This window comes from Myotis myotis, unplaced genomic scaffold, assembly GCF_014108235.1.
Source record: "Myotis myotis isolate mMyoMyo1 unplaced genomic scaffold, mMyoMyo1.p scaffold_m19_p_40, whole genome shotgun sequence".
NCBI lineage: Eukaryota > Metazoa > Chordata > Mammalia > Chiroptera > Vespertilionidae > Myotis > Myotis myotis.
This window is the reverse complement of record NW_023416347.1, coordinates 64499-88986: the sequence shown is the minus strand read 5'-3', so window position 1 is coordinate 88986 and position 24488 is coordinate 64499. Positions and strand designations below refer to the sequence as shown.

The window sequence follows — 24488 nt, the reverse complement described above, 5'->3', positions numbered from 1 at the left end:
ATTCCAGATTAATTTAAAAATCAAATGAATTAATTCAAGCAATAAAATTTTTCTTAATAAAGATTAATATTTAACTAACCTTCACATAGGGAAGGAAAGCATAAACACTATGGAGGAAATGGTTAAAATATACATACTGTAGCATCGTATACAACCATTAAAAATGAAGTTTTTCAACTAATTTTTAGGAATCATGAGAAAATGCTCATGAAATAATGAGAAGTAGAGTGCCATGCCCAGAATAACAGCACAAATTAAATTTAAAAACTAATAAATTACATATGCAAAAAGACTTGTAGATATACCAAGACGTCTCTGTATGGTAGAATTATAGGTGAATTTTTAGGGCTTCGCCCCATATTTTCTACTATTACCATGTGTTTCTCTCATAATCCAACATATAATGTGTTTTTTAAAAAGATTTGGTACTGTAAAAATATGAAAAACCAGTCAACTTCAGCCACTAAAAAGCAACAGCTTCAAAATTTACACAGATGTTAAATGCATTTTTCACATTTTTTAAGTATAAAAAACTAAAAGCCACACACACTTTTTGCAAGAACAGCAGAACCACTGCAGCCAGCCTCTCCTGTGCTCACATGGCCTGAACCCTCTCCTCTCACCTTTGAGAGGCAAGGAGGACCCTGCCAGGATCCTGGCTATGGTGCTCCCCACCCCTGTGGGTGGAGGAGCCAGATTCACTCCCAGACCTAGCTGCCATCCTGTCACTTCCCAAATGAAATCCCTAGGGCCCTATGAGGGCCATCCCTACAGGGAAGCCCTCCTGTCCAGCCTGTGGGCTGTCAAGTACATGAGGCAGCCCCATCTGGGCCATTAGAACTCACCAAACCAGCTGCTAAAATCTCCTGAGACCAAGCATGAGGGTCATAAACAGATTCTAAACAGACTGGTTTGAGGTTCACTGTACTCTAGCGCCCTCTGAACAACTGTCCACACAGACTAACTTCAGCATCCACTGAAAGAAAACCATTTCCCCCGTTCACCCTTGAAACTGATCTCTCCCTCCTTCCCCCATAAAAGTTCTCTCCATGGGAAAGGCAGCCCCTCTCTGCTCTCCATGAAGCACCCCTTTCCCCTTGCCCTCCCTGAGGTGCTGTAGCAGCTTGTACCGCACGCACGTGATTCCCTCCCAGTTCCAAGAAGCCATCTGTCCTCTGCCCAACCCCTGTAAGCCCTGCTTCCAGATGCTCCTGTTTCCTGGGGCCCAGGCTCTGCTCCCTCCATCCCAAGAAACAGTCTCATCTTAGTTCCCGCCAAAATGCTGTTTCCACTTAAGGTTGCCAGATTTAGCAAAACAAAACACAAGACACCAGGTTAAATTTGTATTTCAGATAAACAACCAATAATTTCTCAGTATGTGTATCCCATCTCTTATCCACACTACCCCTACTCTTGAAACACTTTTTTTTTCTGCCACTCATAAGAAATACTGCCTTCTTTCTGCCCCACTATAAAACACTGCCTCTCTAAACTCCTGTGAAATACTGCCTGCCCTCTGCCCCCTGAAACATGAAGCAGTGATCACACAGGACAAACTCCTTTCTGTCCATCCTCTCAATCCCAGCCCTCCCACCCTCTTTCCCCACCCCCATCAAACTCCTTAATGTTGTCCCACTCCCATCAAGTGCCTTAATGTTGTCAATTATCTGCCCGTCTCCACACAAAACATCACCTTTTAAAACAAAACAAAACAAAACAAAACAAAAACACATCACCTTTTCTCTGTTGGCTACCTGATCCCCAGAAAACAACGACACTCCTGTTCCCAGGTAAAGCAGTCCACCTGTCTTCCACCAGAGTACTATCTTATACCTCCTGTCATTTACTTAGTTCTTAATATGTACCAAGCCCTGTGCTAAGCACTCTTAATTCTTGCAACAGCCTTATGAAGTATGTCTTATGATGATGATGATGTTACAACTTGCCCAAGATCACACAATGTTAAGGACAGTCAGATTTGTACACAGGTACACCCGACTCCAAAATCTTAGATAAAAACCCACATTAAATCAGAATTTCCTGGAACTCTGATCTTTTTTAAATCTTCTAATGAGCATCCAGGTCGAGACCCCACTGCATACTCCAGCACACTCCTGCTCCTGTCTCCCCCAGGAAGCTGTTCTCTAAGGAAAAGCCCACAGAAAACTCTCCACTGACTTTTTCCTCAACAAAAAAATATCGTCTTCCTCCGCCTCCCTCTGGGGCACAGGCCCCTTGGCTGTGAACTCCCACACTGTCAGGCTGTGCTGCCCACATGCCTGGCATCTGGAGACTGGCTGGGGCAAGGTCCCCTGCTCCAGGCTGGCACTCCATCCCTACCCCACCCCTTCTATAAATATCCCACTGCTCACTGGCTGCCGAGCTGTTGTAGCAAGAGTTTCCATGAAGTCAGCTTCCCAGAGCGACCCCCAGGCACCCAGCACCACACTTACCTCTCCTGGAGTCCTACGGCCTGCTTGTCCCTGCAAGGGGCTGTCCCTTGTACTGTGTCTCCGCCGGGCAGGCGGTGTAGGCACCTGGGTAGAAGCCTGAGGTGGAGCGTTTCCTAAGCTCTGGGCTCCGGGTTCTGGAGCTTGATTCAGGGACGAATCAGGCTTGCTGTTGGTGGTGGGCTCTCCTTTGGGCTTCGGAGGGGCAAATCTCTTCCTGTTGAAAGGCCTAGTTGGCTGAGGGGCTGAGGGTATCGGCTGGTCAGGGGCTGGAGGCCCCTTCTCACTTTTTGCCTCGCTGGGCACCTTCCCTGAGGGCATCTCTCTAGATTCCCTGCCACTTTGTGTGTGGTGCCCTTCTTCCCCCTGAGGTCTGACTGCCTGGGTGCTCTCCAGATACATGTCCTTCAGGGAGAAATATACTTCCTGGTCTGGGCCTGGGACAGGGGCTGGGACATTCTGGGCCTGGGCTGGAGAGCCCATGGCAGAGGCTGGCTTTCTGGTGCTTTCTACTCCTGAGGACCCAGGCCCCCGTGCAGCCCTGCCTCTGGACCAGGTCTGAATTTGCTCTGCATCCATGGGCCCCCGTGTCCCACAGGAGTCAGGCTTGTCTGAACTAGGGACGCAGTTTTCAGAGCGGTGACCTCGAGCTGCCTTCTCTAACTCTGGCTTCCGTAGGCCTGGCTTAGGTTCCTCAACTTTCTTTTTCTTCTTGGCCCCTGACTCCTTTTGGGGGGCTCTCTGAGGCCCCAGCTCCATGGCCTCACAGATGTATGTCAATAGGCCATGATCCCCGTCCTCCCCATTCTCAGGGACAGCATCTCCATTGGTGGTCACCTCTCCAGGGGCAAAACTGTTGATCAGGCTTAAACCTGGTTGCTGACCAGGCTCAGCCTCCCGTTCCTGCCAAGCTGCTGAGGTCCTGTCCTCAGCCTCCCTGGTGGGGGCAGAGGGGACTGGCATCTCAGCCCCACTTAGCCGCCGCTTTCGCTGGAAGCGGTCGGGGCTGAGCTTGCGCAGAGTATCGGCCTCTCCCGTCACCTCCTTCCCGCGCTTCCAGCTCTGCTCAATCTCACGCATCTTTGCCTCGGCCTTGCACTTCAGCTTGGCGAACCAGCGCTGGTGGATCTTGTACTCGGTCATGGTGCCCACCTCCAGAACCCCCGAGCAGGACACGATGCCCTTGGTGTTCCGGGCAGAGGCCTGGTAGATGGCAGCATCTTCTTCTTGACACCTGGAGGCAGAAGCATTAGATGCCAACTCTTCCTTCCGGGATGTGAGAGGCCCCCACTCCCCACAGCCAGAGCCTCTCAGAGTTGAGCAAGCTACCCCAGTCCCTAAAAGTCCTGCTCTGAGTGCCACGCCCATCACTCTTCAGTATAGTTGAGGAAACTAAGGCCAGCAAGAGGATGGAAGCTGATCAAGATCATGCTGTTCCAGGGGGATTAGACTTGGGGCACAGGAGAGTTCCCTTCAGAAGCAGGTGACCCACACAGCCCCTTGTGAAGGATGACACAGGAGCTTTTTTTGGCCGCAGACCTCATGGAAAATGTTTCCATGGGTCAGGACCTCCTCTTGTTGCACTCAGCTCGTTGGCTGTCACAAATACTCCCACCCTGGCCTTAGGAGATTCCAGACACTGGCAGGCAGACACAGTTCACCAGGTGGTTCAACTCAACAACACAACCCCAGCTCCAGGCCAACAGCCTGCCTGGACATCTTCATCCAGCTGACTCTATTGCTGAGGGCAGACTTGGGCCACAGAACCCTCAGCAGGACAGAGAGTCAGAGCAAGCCCTGCTCCCTTACCTGTAGAGCTGCAGTGTGTGGCGTTTGCCCTGATGCGTGATCTCATATTTTGGCAAGCCACAGAAGCGGTCCAGCTCTATGTCATCCTTGTACCAGGTCACCTCTGGCTCTGGGTATCCTAAGAAGGAAACAGGAGATTGGGCTGCAGGAAGACCAATTTCAAAAGAGTGAGATGAGAGAACAGGATGTCATGGCTCCCCCAAACCACCTGAAGAGACTGGACTGGCACACTTGCCCCAGGCTTGCTGGCAGAACAGGGCTATTATATGGTTGAGCGTATTTTTAGAATCTAGGCCCTGTCAAAGACGAAAACTGCTCCTCTTCAGCATCTGGAAGGCAAATACGGAGGAGAAACTTCCTAGCTTCCTGGTAAGAAGAGAAGGAAGAAGTTTCTAGAAAGCCTTGGCTGATAGTAATAAGCTTCCTTTCTTCAGTGGCCTGTTCACATCCTCAACTGTAATGACGGCTCTATCCTCAGAAATCTCCCCCAACACCTCAACACCAGCACCACTGCCAAGAGCCCTCTTTCTTGCATTCCAGGTTCCTGAGCAATTATTTGATGACATGGCTGAAACACCCATCCATTCACCCATCCACCCACCAAACCATCCACACCTACCTACCCTACTGCTGTGAGGCTGGCTGAAGTGTCCTCCCAGCCCCTCCTCTCTGGGGACTTCCAGGTCTACCCACAAGGAGAGATTCTAACTATTAGAGTCACATAGCTGACTGGTCCACTAACAGACACCCAATCAGCTAATCTAATCCAAATCACTGACCTAGGATTTGGGAGTTAGGACCAAGAGACAGTCTTCCCTTGTTGTCTGGAAATATAACTTCAAAGGGGTACAACCATGCTCTGCCACATGGACTGAGAAGCAGACTACACTGGTCTGTAGCGAGATGGAAAAATGAATTCAATGTTCAGGACAGAATAAGAGCTCGGAGCCAGAGAAAGAGTCCCAACATCCTTCCAAATACTGGCTCCATTCCTTACCTGGGCACGGCCACCCTCCAGTCAATTTCATAAAAAAACCTGGCTAGCCTTACCAATGAATTCAGCTAACTACAATAGATTTGCAATACTTACTAGAAAACAAAGACTCCTAATGTACAACCCCCTCAAATATATATATTATGTGCTGACTGCCAAGTGAGGGTTATGAAGACAGAGAAGCATGACGGACAGGGTATCTGCTCTCAGGGAACCTATTGCACAGCAAAACAAGATAAGACAGGTCCTTACACACCTGCTCTCCCTGCCCTACTGTCTATGGATAAATTGCCCACACGCCTTGCTAACGCTGCCCATACTGGATCCCACTTCCTTTCTCATCAGGGACATCTCTCCAACAATTGTTCTGTTCTCTCCTGTATCACCAAACTTTTCCTCTCTATTATATCATTGCTATCAGCACACAGCCTGCTGCACTGTCTCCCTTCTGAAAAGGAACTTCATTTGACCCCAATCTTCTTCTCCTGCCCCTGTTTCTCTGTTCTCTCCTTTACAGAAAAAAACTTAGAAAGACTTGTCTGTACTTGATCTTCCATTCTCTCCTCGAATCTGGCTTTTGTACCCACCACTGCACCAGAATTGCTCTTGTCCAGGTCACCTGTGACTCAAACAGTGCCAAATTCACTGCTAATTCTTATGCCTTATCTACCCAATCTATCAGCATTGACCCACCCCTTCTGAAACCTTCTCCTCACCTGGTCCTTCCGAGGGCTCTTCCTGCTTCACTGGCCGATTTTCCTAATCTCTTTCATCCTCACCACCTAGGCCTATAAATGTGAGATGTCCTAAGGCTCAGGCCTCAGAACCATTTTCCATTCTTTCTCCAAATAATTTAGGGGATCTAATCCCATCCAGTGGCCTTTAAATATCTATATGTTCATGACTCCCATATTTATATGTGTAGCCCAGACCTCTCCCCTGAACTCCTAGTTCTTGTTTCTCACCTGATATCCAAGCTCCTTATTCTCTCTCCCAAGCCAGTTCCCACACAGCTCAGTAAATGGCAACTCTACCCTTCTATTTTGGCTCAGGGCAAAGCCTAGAGGTAATCCTTTATTCCTTCCTTTTCTCATGTCGACTCCATCAGACAAACCTAAGAGTCCTCCCTTCAGAATAACCAGAATTGATCACTTCTTGCCATTCTCACCATTGATCTGGTCTATCACCATCATCTCACACCTCAATTTCTGCAATAACCTCCTCTCTGTTCTCATTACTCCCTCCCTGGGTCTCTTCAACCCATTCTCAGCACAGCAACCAGAGGGAGCCTTTTTAAATAAAGTCAGGCCCTAGCTGGTTTGGCTCAGTGGATAGAGCATCCGCCTGTGGATTGAAGGGTCCCTGGTTCAATTCCAGTCAAGAGCCCATGCCCAGGTTGCAGGTTCGATCCCCAGAAGGGAGCCTGCAGGAGGCAGCGAATCAATAATTCTTTTTCATCACTGATGTTTCTATCGCTCTCTTTCTCCCTTCCTCTCTCGTCAGTCCATGACGCCTGTCTGCTCAAAACACCCCAATAGCTCCCATTTCATTAAGGCCTCCTGATCTGGGGCCCACTAGCACACTGACCTCACCTCCTACCACTTGGCCTTGCCCAGTGCACTCCAGCCCATAATGCTGCAGGCTCCCTTCTCACACACCATGTGAACATCACACTGCAAGTCCTTGTCTGTCCTCACATCACTTCCTCAGAGAAGCCTCTCCCTGCACTTCTTAATCCTCTTACCGTTTAATCTTTCTTCACAGAATGCATGGATACTTGACATATTATACACTATGACTTCGTTAGTTTACATCCATCCTCTCCAGGTTGCCCATGGAAATATCAGCTGCATGACTTATGTTATTCACTGTTGTGTCACCAGTTTCTAGAATAGTGCCTGGTATGGAATCGCTCATTAAATATTTATAGATGAATGAATGAAGCAATGCATTAAGTGTTCAGAGTGCAGAGAAGGGAGCAAGCACTCCTGGCTGGGGAATAAGGAACAGCTTTATGGTAGGAGTGGCTTTTGAACTAGCTTTGAAGGGTAGGCCAGAAAATGTGGGCCGCCCACACTGGATCCCACCTCCTCTTTACTTGCCCTTCACAGCACTGTAATTGACTATTTCCTTGTCTTCCTCCCCTCCTTGACTTTGTCCCATGTGGACAGGAATCATGTCTTCCTTACTGCTATATCCCCTCCAATGAAGACAGTGCCTGGTACACAGCAGTCACTTCATCAAACCTGCTGAATAAGTGAGTATATAAGTAAGAGAATGAGTGAACAAACAAACCAAAGGTGACGGGAAGGGCATGCCTGACAAAGGAACACAACAGTAGAGTAGGGGTGGGGGGGAGAGTAGAGTGGTGGAAGCACAGGGCACCCTGGAACTGTGTACAGAAGCTGGGAACAAGAGAGGCAAGGCTGCAGCCAGGTTGGCCAGGAACAAACTCTGGGCAGCCCTGACTGTAAAGTGAACCCCATGTTTCCACTGTGAGCTAAAGCCGCTGGTTACATCACTATGCATATGGCCAGGACCAGCACTGGTGCCCTCACCATCCTGTGGGATGATCTCATCCCTACAAGGGCCCGGCTCAGAGCCTCCCTGCCCCATGACCTGACCAGTAGGGCCTCGGCATCAGGGCATCTGAGTCCATCCAGGCTGGAGCAAGGGGGCAGGGATGGGGAAAGAAGGTGGACACTGATTGAACTCCACAGCCTCAAGGCTGGGGCCAAAGCCCCCATGCCGCCCACTGTGCCTCTTTACAAAGTGGGACCAACCTGACAGCTTAGAGCTCCATGGCAACCATGAGTTTTGGAAACAACTTTAATTGGGGAGAAAACATGGCTTGTCCCTGGATAATATGAACTGTATTCTAAAACAGACAAAAGCAGGAGAGATCCTTCCCTCCCTGCTGCACACACGTGCATGCTGAAGTGTGTGCCCACAGAGGCACTGGAGCCGGTGGCCTTCCCTTTTCCTGTCACACCCTGTGACTTCTGCTTCACAGCCAGCAGACCCGAGTCTGGAACCCAACTTGGAACTTGCAGCCTCCTCCCAACCATTCCGTTTGGAGAAGCTCAGATTCAAGAGTCATAATGAATGTAAATCTCAAGTTTTCAAAGAGCTTTCAAGTACAGAGTTTCATTTGGCCCTCAGGACAATCTTGTGAAAACAATTGCTAATGTTTACTCATGACTTACTTTGAGTCAAGCACTGAGCTGAACATTTTTCATGTATTATCTCATCTAATCCTCACAAAAATCCTGTGAAGAATGTTAATTCCCAATTTGAGGAAGAGAAAATCAAGGCCCATGAAATGAAGGCTCCTACCCAAATTCATCCAGCTGCTAAGTAGAAGAGCCAAAATTCAAATCCCTCTCTTCCATAAAACAGGGCGGGTGTTTTAATCTCTATTATATGGAGAAAAAAAGAAAAGAAAAGAAAAGATGAGAGTCAGAAAAAACTAAGAAACTTACTCAGGGTCACATAGCTGGCCCATGACAAAGCCCTGGTTTCCTTTTTCCTTTTCTAACGATCTTTCTACTGGTGATTCTGGGACCAATATGCAAGTTTCTGCACCAGTAGTCATTATTTAGACTGACATCTCTAATAAGTTTCTTCAGGAACTTGGTTGGTTATGTCTAAAGGCTCAGTCCCTTGTTCCATCTAGCCTGTATTTCCTCTTCCTCTTGCCCCAACATATGTGCACACACATTCACACACACCCCAACATTGAATCTATAACAGTGTTGAGGAGAGTGGGGAAGGAGGCCACCATGCTAGACAGCAATGGGCTAGACAGCCTCAGGGAAGGCAGTCGCATTCTGGCTTGAGGGGCTCCCGGGGGAGATAGGAGGCAAAAGGACCAGTCAAGGTCCGCTATCCTCCTACGTGTTAACTCTGACGAAGAATCTCAGGGTAAAACTTTTCCTCTCTGAGCCTCCAAGGGCATCCCTCACAGGTCAGCCCACATGGAACCAGCACAGCCGCCTCTCTCTCACCTGGACTAGGTTCTGACCCACCAGGAAAGCATCACCTGCTCTTGGCAGGGGCTGACTCATCACAGCCTAGTATAAAAAACGCTACCAGCGGGGTGGAGGAAGAGAGGCAACTGTGATTACTGTCTCCATGGAAACGAGCCAGGATTACCATGCCAGTCTCACACACAGACCAATCTCAGCCATCCACCCATCCACCACCACCCACCTTTCCAATATGTGGAGAGCCAATATTTTTTTAATTGAATTTATTGAGGTGACATAGGGTAATAAAATTATATAGGTTTCAGGTATACAATTCATCTGTATATTGTAGTGTGTGTTCACTACTCCAAGTCAAGTTTCCTTCCATCAACATGTATCCCCCCTTTCCCCACTTCTACCTCCCTCCCCTCTTGGAAAGCTGATTTCTAACCCTGTTTCTTTTGTTCTCTGATGTTTCTGCATCACCCTTCCCCCTCTCCTACAGTCTACATTTTCTCTTTTCTCATTGCTAATTGGAAATGGCTTATTTACAGTTTTACTATGGTGATCACAGAGAAATCTTTCCTAATCTGCTGCATAAAACCCAGGTAACCTGAGATAGTTTGTATGCGTGGAGGTGAGGAGGGGGAAGAGGGAGTTACGTACAATAATGGACAAGGGTATGGAGGTTAGAGATACAGAATCCTGGAAATCTTACAACCTTGTTGATGGTGTTGTAGATCTCAGCACGGTAGGGGCTCCTACACAGAAAACCCTAGCCGGTCTCAGGAGACTGAGGGGAGACAAGTTTGCCCCTTTAGGTTGGGCTTGAAGCAGGGAAAAGCTTACTCCCTTGATGACATTGGAAGTGTTCAATAAAGTGTCCCAAGATTCTGTAAGTCAGACTCATGTTAGGCTCTCTACGTTGCTCTCAGAGTCCATGGCTACAAAGGACAGAAGGACAAAAGGAGAGAAGGGAAAGCCATCCCTGAGGCCTGCACCTCTCAAGTGGTCAGAGGCCCCCACAACAGGTGCTACTGCCAAGGCACCGAAGCTGCAACTGAAATGTATAGGCAACATGGAAAGTGGAAAAGATACGGATATTGTTCACAGCATGGTCAGTGGGCAAATATATACTGAGCACCTTTTTTGTGCCAGCTCCCAAGAGGCACAATGTGTCAGGCGTGTGCTCTAACCTCACAGATCTCACAGTCTTGTTGAAGAAAGAGATGTGTAAACAAACTGTGCCACTGAGGAGAGAGCAAGAGCTTTAAATGCAAATACTAAAGATGACCCCCTGGAGATGAGCCATTTGAGCTGGGCCTTAAAAGATGAGAAGGAATTTGCCAGGCAAAGAAGTAGTAGGCTTTTAGGTAAAAAGGCCAAATAGGCAGATCATCTATTTTCACTCTCTCCCCCAAACCACTAAGACTACACTAAAGCGATTTTTTCTTAACGATATAAAACCACAAGTAAGGGGAGAACAGGCAAGGAGAATATTAGGAGCAACAACACTGGAAGTTGGAAAGCAGACGGACAAGGAGAAACTGCTTAGCAGACCTAAGGCCGTCTGACCCAGTCCAGCATGAGAAAAACTGACAATCACCCTTCCTACACTAGAAAACCCCCAAAGGGCATAAGAACTGGCCACAGGTGCCTTTAAGACTGGGGCTACAGGAGGAGCTGGAAAGGTAAGAAGTTACTTGAAATTCAACTATCAGATCTCTGGATCCCTTTATCCACTCTGTACCACTAGGTGACAGCTCCTTCCCCACCATGGCCAAGGGTGAGATTTATAACTAGAAAGATAAAACTTATCCCTGAGGATAAGCCACGGAGGGCATGACTATTCGGTGGAAAATGGAAAAAATATAATAATCATACATATAAAATAAATGCTTTATACAGAGAGCCCACCCAACCCTTTAATCTGTGTGTTTCCCATAAAACTTTTACCCTTTAGACAAGATACTGGAGACTACAAACTGAGGAATCTTGCTGGTCCAGGAGGAAAGGACTAAAGACACAGTGGCAGTTACCAACAGTGGCCCCCAAATCACCCTACAGAGAAGACCCAAGTTTTCAGCCCCCTCCTACTTGCTAAGAACTTCCAAACAACTTTTTAGTCTCCCACTCTTAATCATTACCAGCCAGTCATCTCCTAGATATCTAAGGAAAGCCTGTAAATAGATGATTATGGATCCAAACAAATTTTTAAAAAGCCAACTGGAAGAAACACAAGCTATACATGGAGAAGGAAACTCTTAGAAAACTATCATTAGTAGTCTCAGAGAATAAAGAGAAGATATTACATTCATGAAAAGAACAGGATGCTATAGAAAAGGATTTAAGCCCTGGACGGCTGAAATGGTTAGTGGTTAGAATGATGGCCTGTGCACTGAAGGGTCTTGGGTTCGATTCCCAGGCAAGGACACATACCGGAGTTGTGGGTTTACTCTCTGCCACCGGTTGGGGCCCATGCAGGAAACAAGGATTTACAGTCAAAAGGTTTACAAAGACATCTTAGAAATTAAAAAACATTAGAAGAGTTGAAAGATAACACTGAGGAAATGTCCCAAAAGTAGAGCAGAAAGATAACCAGATGGAAAGGGGGAAAAAAGGTCCAGAAAAGAAGAGAATGAGTCCTTGGTAGTAAATGTCCACATGACAGGAGGAAGACTCAACATCAACATAATCTCAAGTTTCTCAGAACTGAAGGCATTCAGTTTCCAGGTTGAAAGTGCCCAAGCATGCCCCAGGATGAAAAGAGACCCATATCAAATACATCATTATGAAATAGCAGAACATTCTTACAAGCTTCCATAGGGGGGTAGGGGTTGCGGGGGGAGAATGGTCTCATGCAAAAGATTAGGAACCAAACTCTCCTCCTGCTCCAAACAGCAACATTAGGAGCAAGAAGGCAATGGAAAAATCTCGTCAAAATTCTAAAGGGAAATTATTTTCAATTTCAACTTCTATACCCAGCCAAACTCTCTATCAAGAGTAAAGTAAAGAAAAAGACATTTTAAGATATAAGTTGTCTAACATCTACTTCCTATATACTCCTCCTAGGACGCTACCAAAACAAAAATGTAAATCAAGAAAGAAAACCCTGGAATACAGGAAATCCTTTACAGGAGAGAAATAAAGGGAATCTACAGGATGACAGTGAAGTGAGATCCTAGGATGTCAATCATGCACCGGACATAGAAAGCAACTAAATCATATTGGTGCAGAATGAATCACAGGAAAGATAGGTTGAGATCTGTCATCACAATGCCTCCTGCTATTGTACCATCTTTAGGACCTGCTGAAGGATGTGGTTCAATAAAGCCATACAGTAAGTCAAACAAAAAAGGAAGATGTGAGACCCAGGAAACTGAGTCAACCCAGGATAAAGGCAAAGGGAAGACCCAGGAGAATAGCTGTGGACCAGGCCTAATAGGCCACCAGTGGATCAGACCTAAGAGGCCACCAGTTCAGACCGAAGAATAGAGATCTGCAAGAGAGATGTCTCCAAGGAAGTAACTGACAGAGTACTGAGGGCAATGACTTAGCAGAAAATTATATTAAGAGGCTATTAGGGCCTGGCTGGGTTGCTCAGTTGGTTGGAGCGTTGTCCCATGCACTGGACAGTTGCCGGTTCAATTCCCAGTCAGGACACATACCTAGGTTATGGGTGCAATCCCCAGTTGGGGCACATGTAGGAGGCAACCGATCCACATCAATGTCTGTCTGTCTGTCTGTCTCTCTCCCTCCCCCGCTTCTATACTCTCTAAAATCAATTTTTTAAAGGCTATTAAAAAGTGTAAAAGAAATAGTAATAGGTACCAAAAACTAATTAAGTGAAAAACTAAAGAAAGTACTAACTTTAGGAAAAATAAGAAATACAATCATAGTATACTACAACATTAATTATGAATAATATTGCATAGGCATAATAAGGCAAACAGTAAATATTGATTTAAACAAAAATTGTAACTATATTGAGAAAATAAGTAAGGGGGAGCAGAGAAAATTATGGTAAAGAGAGCTAATTCCCCATCTACCATAAAAGGAAGATGAGATAGCATCTAAACTTGAAGACTCAGAAGTCAGCAGTGTTCACATATTACTTAGTCTTATGGAAATGTATGCACACCAGAAGAAGAAGCTAAAAGCTGAATACAGTTGCTTCTAAGAAGATAAGTTTGGTGGAAGGGGTGAACTACTATATTTTGATAATATGCCTGTTAGTATAATTTGAAGTATTAAACAATGTGCATGTGTTGTTTTGCTTTGGTAAAATAAAATAAAATGTAATTTTCTTCAAAAAGAAGGATTAAGGATTTTCTATATAGGGAAAATATCATATGCAAAAGCCTGGAGTTGTGAGAGAGCCACATTTAACAGTGCCACAGTAGGATAGGAGAAGCGGGCATAAGCAAACAGCTTCAGGAGCCGCAGAGCAATAGCTTATCTCCTCCTTACCAGCTTTGTAGGCTCTGGCAAATCACCTCAACTATTCTAGTTTCCTTCTGTGTAAAATAATAGCACTTACTTCACTGGGTTTTGTAAGAATTCAATGACTATGGAAACAGATAAACATTGCAAAATGTGTTATGCTGTACAAAGGTAAGGGAAGCAGGCACATCTCTGTGTCCCTTGGAATAGGCAGTGTTCTCAAACTGGAGCTCAGAGGTTCTAGGTAAGGGTGAGACCTGCCCAGGGGAAACCAATCCCAGAGAAGTGGTTTAGCTGGCTAGAGCAGACAAGTCCCCCAGAATCAGGACATATCACAGCTGGAAACTACCAATGCCCTTGATATAAAATATGTGCTTGTGCAATAAAAAAGAAGGATCTCTTACCCTTTGAGAAATCATGGAGGGACCTGGAGAGTATTATGCTAAGTGAAATAAGCCAGTCAGAGAAAGACAAGTATCACATGATTGCACTCACATGTGCAACCTAATGAACAAAATAAACTGTTGAACAAAATAGATCCAGAGACATAGAAGGAAATAAAACATCTGAAAACGTTTCTTGCTGTTCTTGTACTAACAGCAATTTCTGACTTTGGGGAATACTAAATCCCAACCAACAGTTTCTAGAGGAAACTGCCATGCCAAAACAGATTATAGAATCTCAGAGGGAAGGCAAAGGTGGGTGGGAAAAGGTCAGCCAAAGAACTTGTATGCATATGGACACAGACAACAGGGGGATAAAGGCCTGGGGCGGGAGGTGCGGACAGGCTATAAGGGGTCAATGGGAGAAAAAACGGGACATATGTAATACTTTTAACAGTAAAAATTTTAAAAATTAAATAATAAAATACATGCTTGTGGAGGGAACCTTGACCTAGAACCCTTGAACTGCTGCCTGCACAGCTGGGAAGGGTAGGCATCTATTGGTGAGTCCTGCAGGACCTGAAGTGGGTCAGCTTGGTACAGTGGGAGACTCTATTGAGAGGTCTGAGGAGGGGCAATGCCTGGTCCAACTTTCCAGTACTCTCACTCCTCTACCCTCCCCTTCTAAGGAACATCACTTTGCTTCCTATTTTACCAACCTGTTGCTTCAAATTCTACCAGGGAGCTCAGTGAAATGCAAATAACAATGGCCTTCTATTCTAACACTTACATGGTACTTACTGCACGCCTGATACTATTCCAAATGCTTTGCAGGTATTAATGCATTTCGTTTCATAATAACACTATAAAGTTCATACTATTATCATTCCCCACTTTGCAGATGAGACAGTGAGAGGTTATGTAACCTACTCAGTATCACATAACTGAAAAGGGGGCAAACCAGCATTCCAAGCCAGGCAGTCTGTCTCCAAGGTCTGCAGTCAGAATCATTGTACATTAGTCTCTAGGCTTGGGACTCCCAAGCCTCAAACTACTCAACTGTAAAACAGGGATTTTGGGGGAGAGATGGTTTCAAAAACTTCTTTCAACTGAATTGTCTCTTCCCTTAGAATTAAGATTCATCAGTCGTGTATGTATATGCTTGAAGGTGAGGAACCTTTATTGAAGACGGGTTTTGAAGAAGGGCAGAGTGTATATATGGCTCCAGAATGGGAGGTGAAAGGGACCCCAGCCGACATAAGGTGATTAAACTGGTGAGAAAACTAAGAAAACAAATGTCAACGTGCATAGTTTTGTGCACACGCCAATCCCCCTCCATGTCCGCCCCACAGCCCCCTTGGGCCCTGCCTGGGGATGGCCTCATTACCTGTGATGATGCAGGTGAACCTGACGTCGCTGTCCTTGGACACAGCTTGGGACTTGAGAGTGGTCTCGAATACTGGCTGGGTCTCCTCTGTTAGCTGAGCAATGATGGAGCAGAAGGTGCTCCTAGGAAAGGCAAAGAACTATTCAGAGCTGCCTTCCCCCCAATATCCCACAGCCTGGCGTTGTCCAGGGCAGCTTAAATCTTACCATTTCCATCTGTCATCCTGGGGCCATGGCAAGCACTTGACTAAGTCTTTCTTCAAGGAAGCCTAGGCCTCTTAGTCAGGTGGGGACAGCCATGGGACCAAGGGCTAAATGGAATCCTGACCCAGACCCATTACAATAGGAAGCCTTCTGAACACAGGCCAGATTCCTGAGCATGCCAGAGCCTGGCGTCCCACCCCATCCTCATTAGGGGCCTTGCTTCACCCTCCACCTTTCGGCTCCGAGGAAGCTCGTGCATGTATAGACCCAGCCTCAGAGAGGGAGACCCCAGCATAGCAGAGCCTCCACTCATGCCAGAGAGGGAAAAGCTGGCCAACTCTCAAGGATCCATAGGTCCTAGGAGCTCAGGAGCCTATTCTAAAGCTTGGGCTCAGGGGAAAAAAAAAAAAAAAAAAAAAAAAAGCCTGCATTTGCAAGCACAGACTCATAGCAGACAAAATATAAGCCAGCCAATGCCAGGGGGTCTAGACCCAGGTTCCTAGGGGTATTGGAAAAGAGAGACTTAAATGAATTCTGACCCTAAACAGGGCTATGGACCTGTCATGGGAAGCCAGCCATGGCCCCCTGTTCCATACCTGGAGACCACATGCTCAAGTGAACACATGGCTGGCAGCTCCAAGACCAACCAGCAGGATTGCCAAACTACAAAGAGGACTTTTAGTTCCCTGTGACAATCCAACTCCCAGAATTCAGAGGCATTTGTGGGCTCACTGCGTCCAGCACAGACTCACCAACACTGTTTAGCATTTACAGTCCTCTCCTTCCTGGGCACAGGAAGCAAACCACCATGCCAGACCTTTTCATGGGCCAGCAGAGACTCAAGGCGTGAAGCGTAACCACATAGCCAGGTTGTATGGTGCACAAGCTGTGCCCAGCCTTCCTCCCCATCCAAATTCACACACCCTATTATGAGCAGCAGGGAGGACTGTGAGGGGTAAAGTGAAGAGAAGCAGTAAGAACTGTGATGAAAAAGACAAATCATTCAAAGCTGCCTTTCTCTGTGCCTCGGAGGAGGGGGTGGTCACCCACAGGCAGTGTGTGTCTCCCTGTTATCTCTCCAGCAGGAGCGGGCGGGGTGAGAGTCTGTGGGAACAAGCAAACAAGAACTACAACCCTACACCTTCCACATTCTATTTGTCCTTTCCATGGAGATCATTCTGGACTTGAGTTTGAGGAGAAAGACTGCATCCCAAGAAGAGTATCTAAAATCAAGTAAAACTTCTAGACTGATGGGTGCAGCCATGGCGTCTCTACAGGAATGCAGATGCTCAGGCCTTCAGGGAGGACAGGAGTCCACCCCCACAGACTACCAAGAAAGCGGATCCTGGCCTCTCACGTAACTGAACACTTGAGTGAAGTCACAGTTAGACACTCCCTGCAACATTCTCACCTACAACTCCTCTGTCAGTGTCTTTTCCTTTCCCTTTAATCCACTCAGAAACAGAGGGTCCATCAGGACCTAGACTATCAACTCCCTGACACTCAGGAAATATAACATCTGAAAATGTTTCTTGCTGTTCTTGTACTAACAGCAATCTCTGACTTTGGGGAATACTAAATCCCAACCAACAGAAACTGCCATGCCAAAAGCAATCAGATTTCTATGATTTTGCAACTAATTCAAAACATTCCTAATTATGTCCTCCATGCTTAGTTTGAATCCTACCTTACTCATGAACATGAGCCTGGATGTAATATTCAGCTTAGGCTCTTAGGACGAAGCTGCTTGAGCAAGTCTAAGAAAATAATTTCAACTATTGGGTAAGAAAGAAAACATGGAAATCAAGCTTCAAGAAAATTTGCAGAGACAAGCGCTCATGCTAAATATTCAACAACAGGTAGTCATTTGTGTTATTACTTTTTTTGAAGGGGAAAAAAACACATCTCCTCAAACTTTCCACACTAGGTACTAAGCTATATTATAAAAAATATGTTTAAATTGGAAAATCATAGGAACTGCTGAAGGGCATGCCTGGATGAGGCCCTCCAGGGGAGTGGGTCTGGATGCATGTCAGACAATAACTGCAGACACTGTCATGTTCCACTGAAGGTCACATGCTCTCTGTCCCCATCTTCCTAACCACTCTGACATGGGATGGAGTCAGTGTGCTTCCAGTCCCCTGGAAAGCCAGGAAGTCCACACATCTGGAAGTGGTCTGTTCCCACCCTGACACCTCTAAGTCCTTCCAACTCTGTGACTTCATACAGCTATCACAGCCTAATCATGTGTTCCCTAGAGCAGCAGCTGCCAATCTTTCAGACCTCACAGCCCACCAGTGGTCCACAGACCACTGGTTGGCGACCGCTGCTCTAGAGAACACCAGAATCAGTGGTTTACATAATGTTCAAAGGAACCTAACTTTGACCTTAGGTATGGTTATTTTACCCTGCTTTAAATGAACTTTCATGATGGTCTCTTTCAGCAGTGACCATGCTCCACTTTGAACGAGTTGTAATAACCTTTCTTCCATCCAGAACCAGGTTCCTCACTGTTCTCCCCATCAAAGGAAACCTACATGGTAGGTACTAATCACATCTGTAGACATTATTAGCTATTGAGACCAGTTAGCTACTTAGAAATCCTTCTCTGTTTAAAGAAATTATAGCAAACTCTCCCCCAATCTACCAGTCTGGGATGAGGTCCAAGTGGTGGGAATAGTCCAGAAATGCTCCCAACTCTGATTGTAATAGTCAGGGGTAAAGAGCTGTCCCCAGCTCAGGAGGCAGTCATTCAATGGGCAAACCCCATCTGCGGCCTGTTCAGGCCCTGCCCTGGCTCTGCAGCAGATTCAGAGAACGAGCTAACGCAGGAATACACTAACATGGTGTCTCCTGACCTCACAGAGTTCATAGTCTGCAGGGGTAGAGAGGAGCCAAAGGAAAGGGAAATTCAGAATGAGAGGTGGTAGGAGGCCTTAAGTGACTGAAGGAAAAAAATATATAAGGCAATAGCCATGGTTAGAAGATAGACAATGAAGTGTCAAACCTAGATATGTGGTTACAAAAACCATGAAAACCTAGGATGAAGAAGTGGGTCACATGACTGGTGGCTCCCTGTTCTGGTTCCGTGATGCCTCTCCCGAGTGCACAGAGATATAGTGCAGGCATCTCAGAACCCATGCCTACTTCTGAGTCCCTGCACCCCTTTCAAATGGTCCATGCAAGCATCATGTGTGGCCTGTGAGACCCATGCTCACGCGAGTACCTCTCACATCCTACACCACCCACCCTCCAGCCCTCCCCTCATTCCATGCAGTCTGGTTAGTAGTGCACAAGCAATCACCCAAGGGCCCCTCAGTGTCCATACCCAAGAAAAAAGGCAGTCAGAGAAATGTAATGCAATGTGCATTTACCTTCCAGAGCTGGGGAGAGACAACCGGCTGCTTGATAAGCTAAGCAAAAACAGCAAATGGAATCATTAGGCCAAAAAAGCAAGGAGAGGAGGAGGCAAAACCAACAGTCTGCAAAGTATTAACCAGCCATCATCTAGGGCCCAGAGGCCTTTCTATTAAAAGGGACCAGCTGTCTTAGTTGGCCTGTTCCGGTTAGCAAGTGGCCTCACCATCGGACACCAGTCTATCTGAAACCAAGAGCTCATTAAATGCAGCAGAGTCCGGGGAAATGGTTAGGGCTTAGGCAGAAAGAAAGCCCATTAGGGCTGTGCTTTGAGAAAGGTGTGTCCCAGGCACTTCAGTTACTGCCCCCAAGAAAGGGCTTAGAGCTGCCTGGCACGCTTCTCCAGCCCACAGCATAGCAGCCTGGGGGCAGCTCCTGCTTCAACCCTCAGCCTTTTGAGGGGAAAAAAAGCCCCCATTCCTGGAAATCCCCTAATAGGCTGGGAAGGATTCAGGTGGCTTGGAGAACACCCATTAATGTGTTAAAGTTCGGTTAAAGAGGCCACACAAGGCAAACCAGCTGGGACAGTAAAGAGGGAAAAAAACAAAGCAGTTAATTCAGCAGGAGCCAGGAGGCACCCAGTTCAGTCAGACCAGCACAAGGCCCATTATGCCTAGAGCCTTGATCATCCCTCTGCCGCGGGGCAGCTGAGAGTAGGCACTAGCTAGGGGCTGTGTAGGCCACTGGCGGGTGAGGAGGACCCACCTAGGGTTGCCCCATAGTAGAGCTCCAGCCCACTAGATATGAGCCAACTTTTACCTCTCCCTCCTCTTTCCTAACACAAATATCTCTAGTGAAGTCTAGGACCACCATCTTCCACTGCTCTTCGGGAGACCTCAGGGGCCAGCCCATCTACTCACTCTTGCAGCTGTCCCTACCATGGGAATAGCTCTCCCTCCATTGTCAGCAGCCCAGCCTGCTCAGTGGCACTCGCAGTGTACATCTTTCACTACAAGAAAGCTCCACTGACAGGCTGTATCTCTTTATAACCAAAAAACCAAACTCATCCTCTCCATCCAAAAAACCTGGCTTTCCCTCCAGTGGGTTTGTGGATACCACCAGCACTCCCCCAAACTCCAGAGCTCTAACCCTGGCCATTCTGGGCTCCTCTCACCCCTTCTTACCCCCAGGTCCAGTCAATCAACACTTCTTGGCCCTTCTTTCTCCCTCTCTACTCTAGCTATTGTGCTCTGATCTAGACCCTCATGGCTCCACATCTGATGACCACCTCAACCCACTTCTCCTTCACCCCTCATACCACACCCCTCCTCAGAAAAAAAAATGCTACAGTCCCCCCACCATATATTATATTGAGTCTCTACTCCTTGGCTGGGCACTTAAGGCCCTCCCTGATCTACTCACACTCCCGCTACAGCCATGGTTCTCTGCTTTCCAACACTTAGTCAGGTTCTACTGTAACCAGGCCTGCTCCTAACTAGCATGACACATCCATTACTGGACTCTGAGCCCTCATTTTTGTCCTCCATGCTTAGAAAGCCCTTCCTCTTTCCTTCTGCTCAACTAAATCCTTCCCACCCAGTCTTCAAACCTAGATCTTTTTGTGGTTTCTACAGCCCCTAGCACAGTGCTAGGCATACGGTGGGTATTCAACAACTGTTTCATGGAAGAAAGAAACAGAAAAAGGGAAGAGGAGGGAAGGAAGGAAGGGAAGTGCATCTTTCAAACAGGAAGGGTCCTGCCTCCCAGAACGAATTGCTGCTCCAGAAAAGATGGGAAGAAGAAAGCAAGAATGCAGCTGTCTTTGCTCAGAGCTTTAAAAATCCTCTCGAGACAGCGTGGGAGGAACCTCCCATGGTTCCAAGGCACTGGCCAACTCCATCCTTTCCTGACCATCAACTTCCTTTGCCTTTCTCCTCAGAATCGAGAGATTTCTCCTTTGTTGGGTCTGGATTTCTTCCCTGAGGAGTAGAGGGAGAGAATCAGCTAAATTACAGAGAAAAATGACAGGTTCCACAGCTTCCACCTGCAAGTGGGCAAGGCACTGAGCTGGGAGAGTGACCCTCCCCGGTTCTCTCTCCAGGGCTGGTTAGGAGTCTCTGCTCCCTCGCCCCATTGTCCTTTTTCTAGGCCCCACCCAGAGATGTCAGCCAGATCAGGAGGAATCCTGGGCGATGGAGGCACCGTGTCTTCAGAAGGTGGAAGATATGACTGCCCTGCTGACTGGGCCAGAATGAGGCTAGGGGCTCTCACAGGCAGGGAACTCCCCATTTACTGGCTCTGAGGGGTCAGAATCAGAGACATCAAGTGTTGGGGCAGAAAGGCCTAAAACAGTTCTTAATGTCACTTTAATTTTAAAGAATGGAAACTCGGGGCTCAGGAAGGATATGTCTCTTCATAAAGATAGAATTGGGCCTGGAGAGAACCAGGCCTGGCCATGGAAGCTGGAGGCCTCCCATCCTTCTGGCTTTCAGATATTTGGGGCCATAAAAGGCCCTTGGGAAGTCCTGACCTGAAAGCCCTAGACAACTTGCCTGACCTAAGCAAAACAGGTGTTACAAAGTCGTCTGTAGCAAACATCATAGGTTCTGCTGCTCCTCCGAGCTCACTTGGTTGAAACGAGGGGGCAAGGACTTCTGGGACTTCTGAGTGTCCCTCAGAAATGAGGTAGCTGTGATTACATCCAGCCAACGGTAGTTTCCTAACCTACTCTAGCCCCACCTGCCTATAGGGCTGAAGTTCCAGAGGCTGGACTCCCTAGGAGGCTGGGCCTACAGTTTGGTGGGACTGTTTATATGTTGGATCTCTGACCCCAGGGGACATTAGAAATACCCTTGAGCTTCTATGGACTAGAAACCTTTCCAGGGCCATGGGGTGCGGGGAGGGGAGGTGTGTACTGGGAGACAAGTTCTAGACCTGGGCCAAGACTCCTGCTTGTTGGGGCAGCTGGATAGTGAGCACGATGTCCACTCTCCAGCCTTTTCCCTAACAGCGCAGACCCCTGCCCCCCTCGCCTCCCGCCTGGTTTTGAAACCACCTTTTTCCCCCTCCCTCCAGTGCTGCTGTCTCCAAGAAAGGCCCTGCTTCTCTCTCCTACTTGTTCCATGGGTATTGACAAAGGCCAGACATGGGAGGCCAAGCTCAGATAAGTCACTGTGACAAGTGTGAGACAAGTGTGAGGCTCCCACAAGGCAGTCGGCGTCCCCGCAGACTGGAATGCCAGTTTTTCCGTAGAGCCGGGAGTTAGGAGCAAGGGGCATTCTTCCCTGGCAGCCAGGGGCCGTGTCCAGTCTGACTCAGTCACTAACACAAGCCCTCGGCCCTGCCCCAGACATGTGATACCATTTGACGAGTTTTTATGCAGAAACAGGTTCCGGTTACATTTGAACTTTTCCAACTCCAAGGTCAACAGAACTCAGCCAATTCACGAGGAAGTGCCTGGGACTTTTCCTAAATGTCCTTGGTGCCTATTTTGGTGCTGTTTTAGGAACTGAGGACAGAGGGAGGTAGGTGACCAGGCAGCTTCTCCGAGTGGCTGTTTTCTGCACGCCCACAAGCCAAGTTCTGGGGCCAACCTTCACAATTCCCTCTGGAAAATATGCTCCCCATTGGGAGGGAAACTGAGCTGCCCAGAGGGGTCAGGAAGGGTCATCTCCATGGCAATGCACATGTCCCTGTGTGTCTGCCGGCCTCTGCGGCCCGCCTGCTTCTCCACTGCCTACCTGTCTCTCTCTACCTGGGATAACACAGGTCCTAAAACAGCGGTTCTCAACCTGTGGGTCGCGACCCCTTTGGCGGTGGAACGACCCTTTCACAGGGGTCGCCTAAGACCATCCTGCATATCAGATATTTACATGACGATTGATAACAGTAGCAACATGACAGTTATGAAGTAGCAACGAAAATAATTTTATGGTTGGGTCACAACATGAGGAACTGTATTTAAAGGGCCAGAAGGTTGAGAACCACTGTTAAAGCACCCACACCCCTGTGACTCCTAAGGAGTAAAGGGCACAGCGGTCCGGCCCCTCCCTTAGCATCCCGCTCCCCCAAACGGGGCAGGCAATCTTCAGACAGGGCCAGCCGGCATCCCAGCTCACCCCCTCACCTCACGAGCCCCCACAAAGATCCTGGGGAGAGGAGAACCCTGAGCCCATAGGAAGAACCTCACTGGCTTCGGTTTCCTTCCTCCCGGTGACCCCCGCCCCAGCTAAGAGCTACCCCTGCTCCCGACCCCCCCCCCCCCCACCACCACCTGGTGTCCGCTCCACTCCCTCCAGCCCGAGGAATTTCAGGCGCTCGGGCTTCCTTATCTCTCACTGTGGAATCCCAGGCCCGAGCAGCCAGTGTGGGGCGCGGGGGGCCACGGGCGGGAGTCAGGCAGGGGCGATAAGGGCGCCTTAGGACCCCTGTGAAATCGCCCCAAGAAAGCCCTTTCTCCTCTGGAGCCTCGAGCAGCGAGAGGCGTGAGGCCCACGGACTGAGGGGCCTGAGGAGACGTGAAGGGACGTGAAGGCCACTGAGGCCCGGCCCTGCCCCCAGGCTCGGGCCTCCAGGGGCCCGGGGCCCCACCCAGGGCCTGGCCGCGGCCTCTGTGCCCCCCACCTCACCCCTCCCGCACCGCCCGCCGGCCCCCGGGGTGCCGCTCACCTGGTCTCCGGCCGCACGCCCAGCAGGTAACTGCGGCTGGTGGGGCTGGGCGTCCACACGGGGCCGTCGTCCTCGCGGTCGCCCCGGGCCCAGGCCCGTCCGCCCGCGCCCCAGGCCCGGCTGGGGGCCCTCCGCGAGCCCATGCTGCTGCCCCACCGCCGCCGCCCGCCTGGCCCCGCGCGCCCTCGCCCTCCGGCCCAGCGCCGCCCGCTCCGCCCGCGGCTGACGCGCGCCCCTATTTATAGCCCCGGCGGCCGTCACCTGCCGCTGTCCCTCCCCCGGCGGCCCTGAGGCGCGGGGGCGCGGGCCGGGCCTGAGGGGCCACGGCGGCTGCTCCCTCAGCGGCTCCCGACGTGCGCGGCGTCCACCGCGGGGCCGCCCGGCGTCGGGGCAGGGGCGCGCTCTCTCTCAGGAGACCTCCCCCCCCCCGCGGCTGCTCCCTCAGCGACGCCCGACGTGCACGGGGCCGCCCGGCGTCGGAGTAGGGGCGCGCTCTGGAGACCCCCGGCGGCTGCTCCCTCAGCGACGCCCGATGTGCGCGGGGCCGCCCGGCGTCGGGGCAGGGGCGCGCTCTCACTCAGGAGACCCCCGGCGGCTCCCTCAGCGACGCCCTAAGTGCGCGAGGCCGCCCGGCGTCGGGGCAGGGGCGCGCTCTCTCTCGCGACCCCGGCGGGTCGGCTCCCTCAGCGACGTCCGACGTGCGCGGCGTCCACCGCGGGGCCGTCCGGCGTCGGGGCAGGGGCGCGCTCTGGAGACCCCGGCGGGCGCCGCCTTCCGCCCCGCTGCGGGCCAGCAGACGTGGAGGCGCGGGCTCCGGGCCTGGGCG

At 49.1% G+C, this 24488-nt stretch overlaps 1 protein-coding gene across 2 annotated transcripts in view; it reads right to left on the bottom strand.

Annotated features, from left to right (window-relative positions):
• The window catches only part of ALPK3 (alpha kinase 3), a 44740-nt gene extending 20856 nt beyond the window's left edge, over positions 1-23884 (bottom strand). Inside the window, exons 1-5 of one of the 2 annotated variants that reach the window (XM_036306272.1) lie at positions 23663-23884; positions 19012-19050; positions 15435-15556; positions 4260-4377; positions 2454-3684 (exon numbers count right to left, since the gene is read on the bottom strand). In XM_036306272.1, the coding sequence (XP_036162165.1) occupies positions 2454-3684; positions 4260-4377; positions 15435-15556; positions 19012-19050; positions 23663-23805 (1653 nt within the window). In that variant the 5' untranslated portion in view covers positions 23806-23884. The remainder of the gene's footprint in view (positions 1-2453; positions 3685-4259; positions 4378-15434; positions 15557-19011; positions 19051-23662) is intronic. The other variant, XM_036306273.1, reaches the window with a different exon arrangement.
• Positions 23885-24488: the final 604 nt, after the last annotated feature.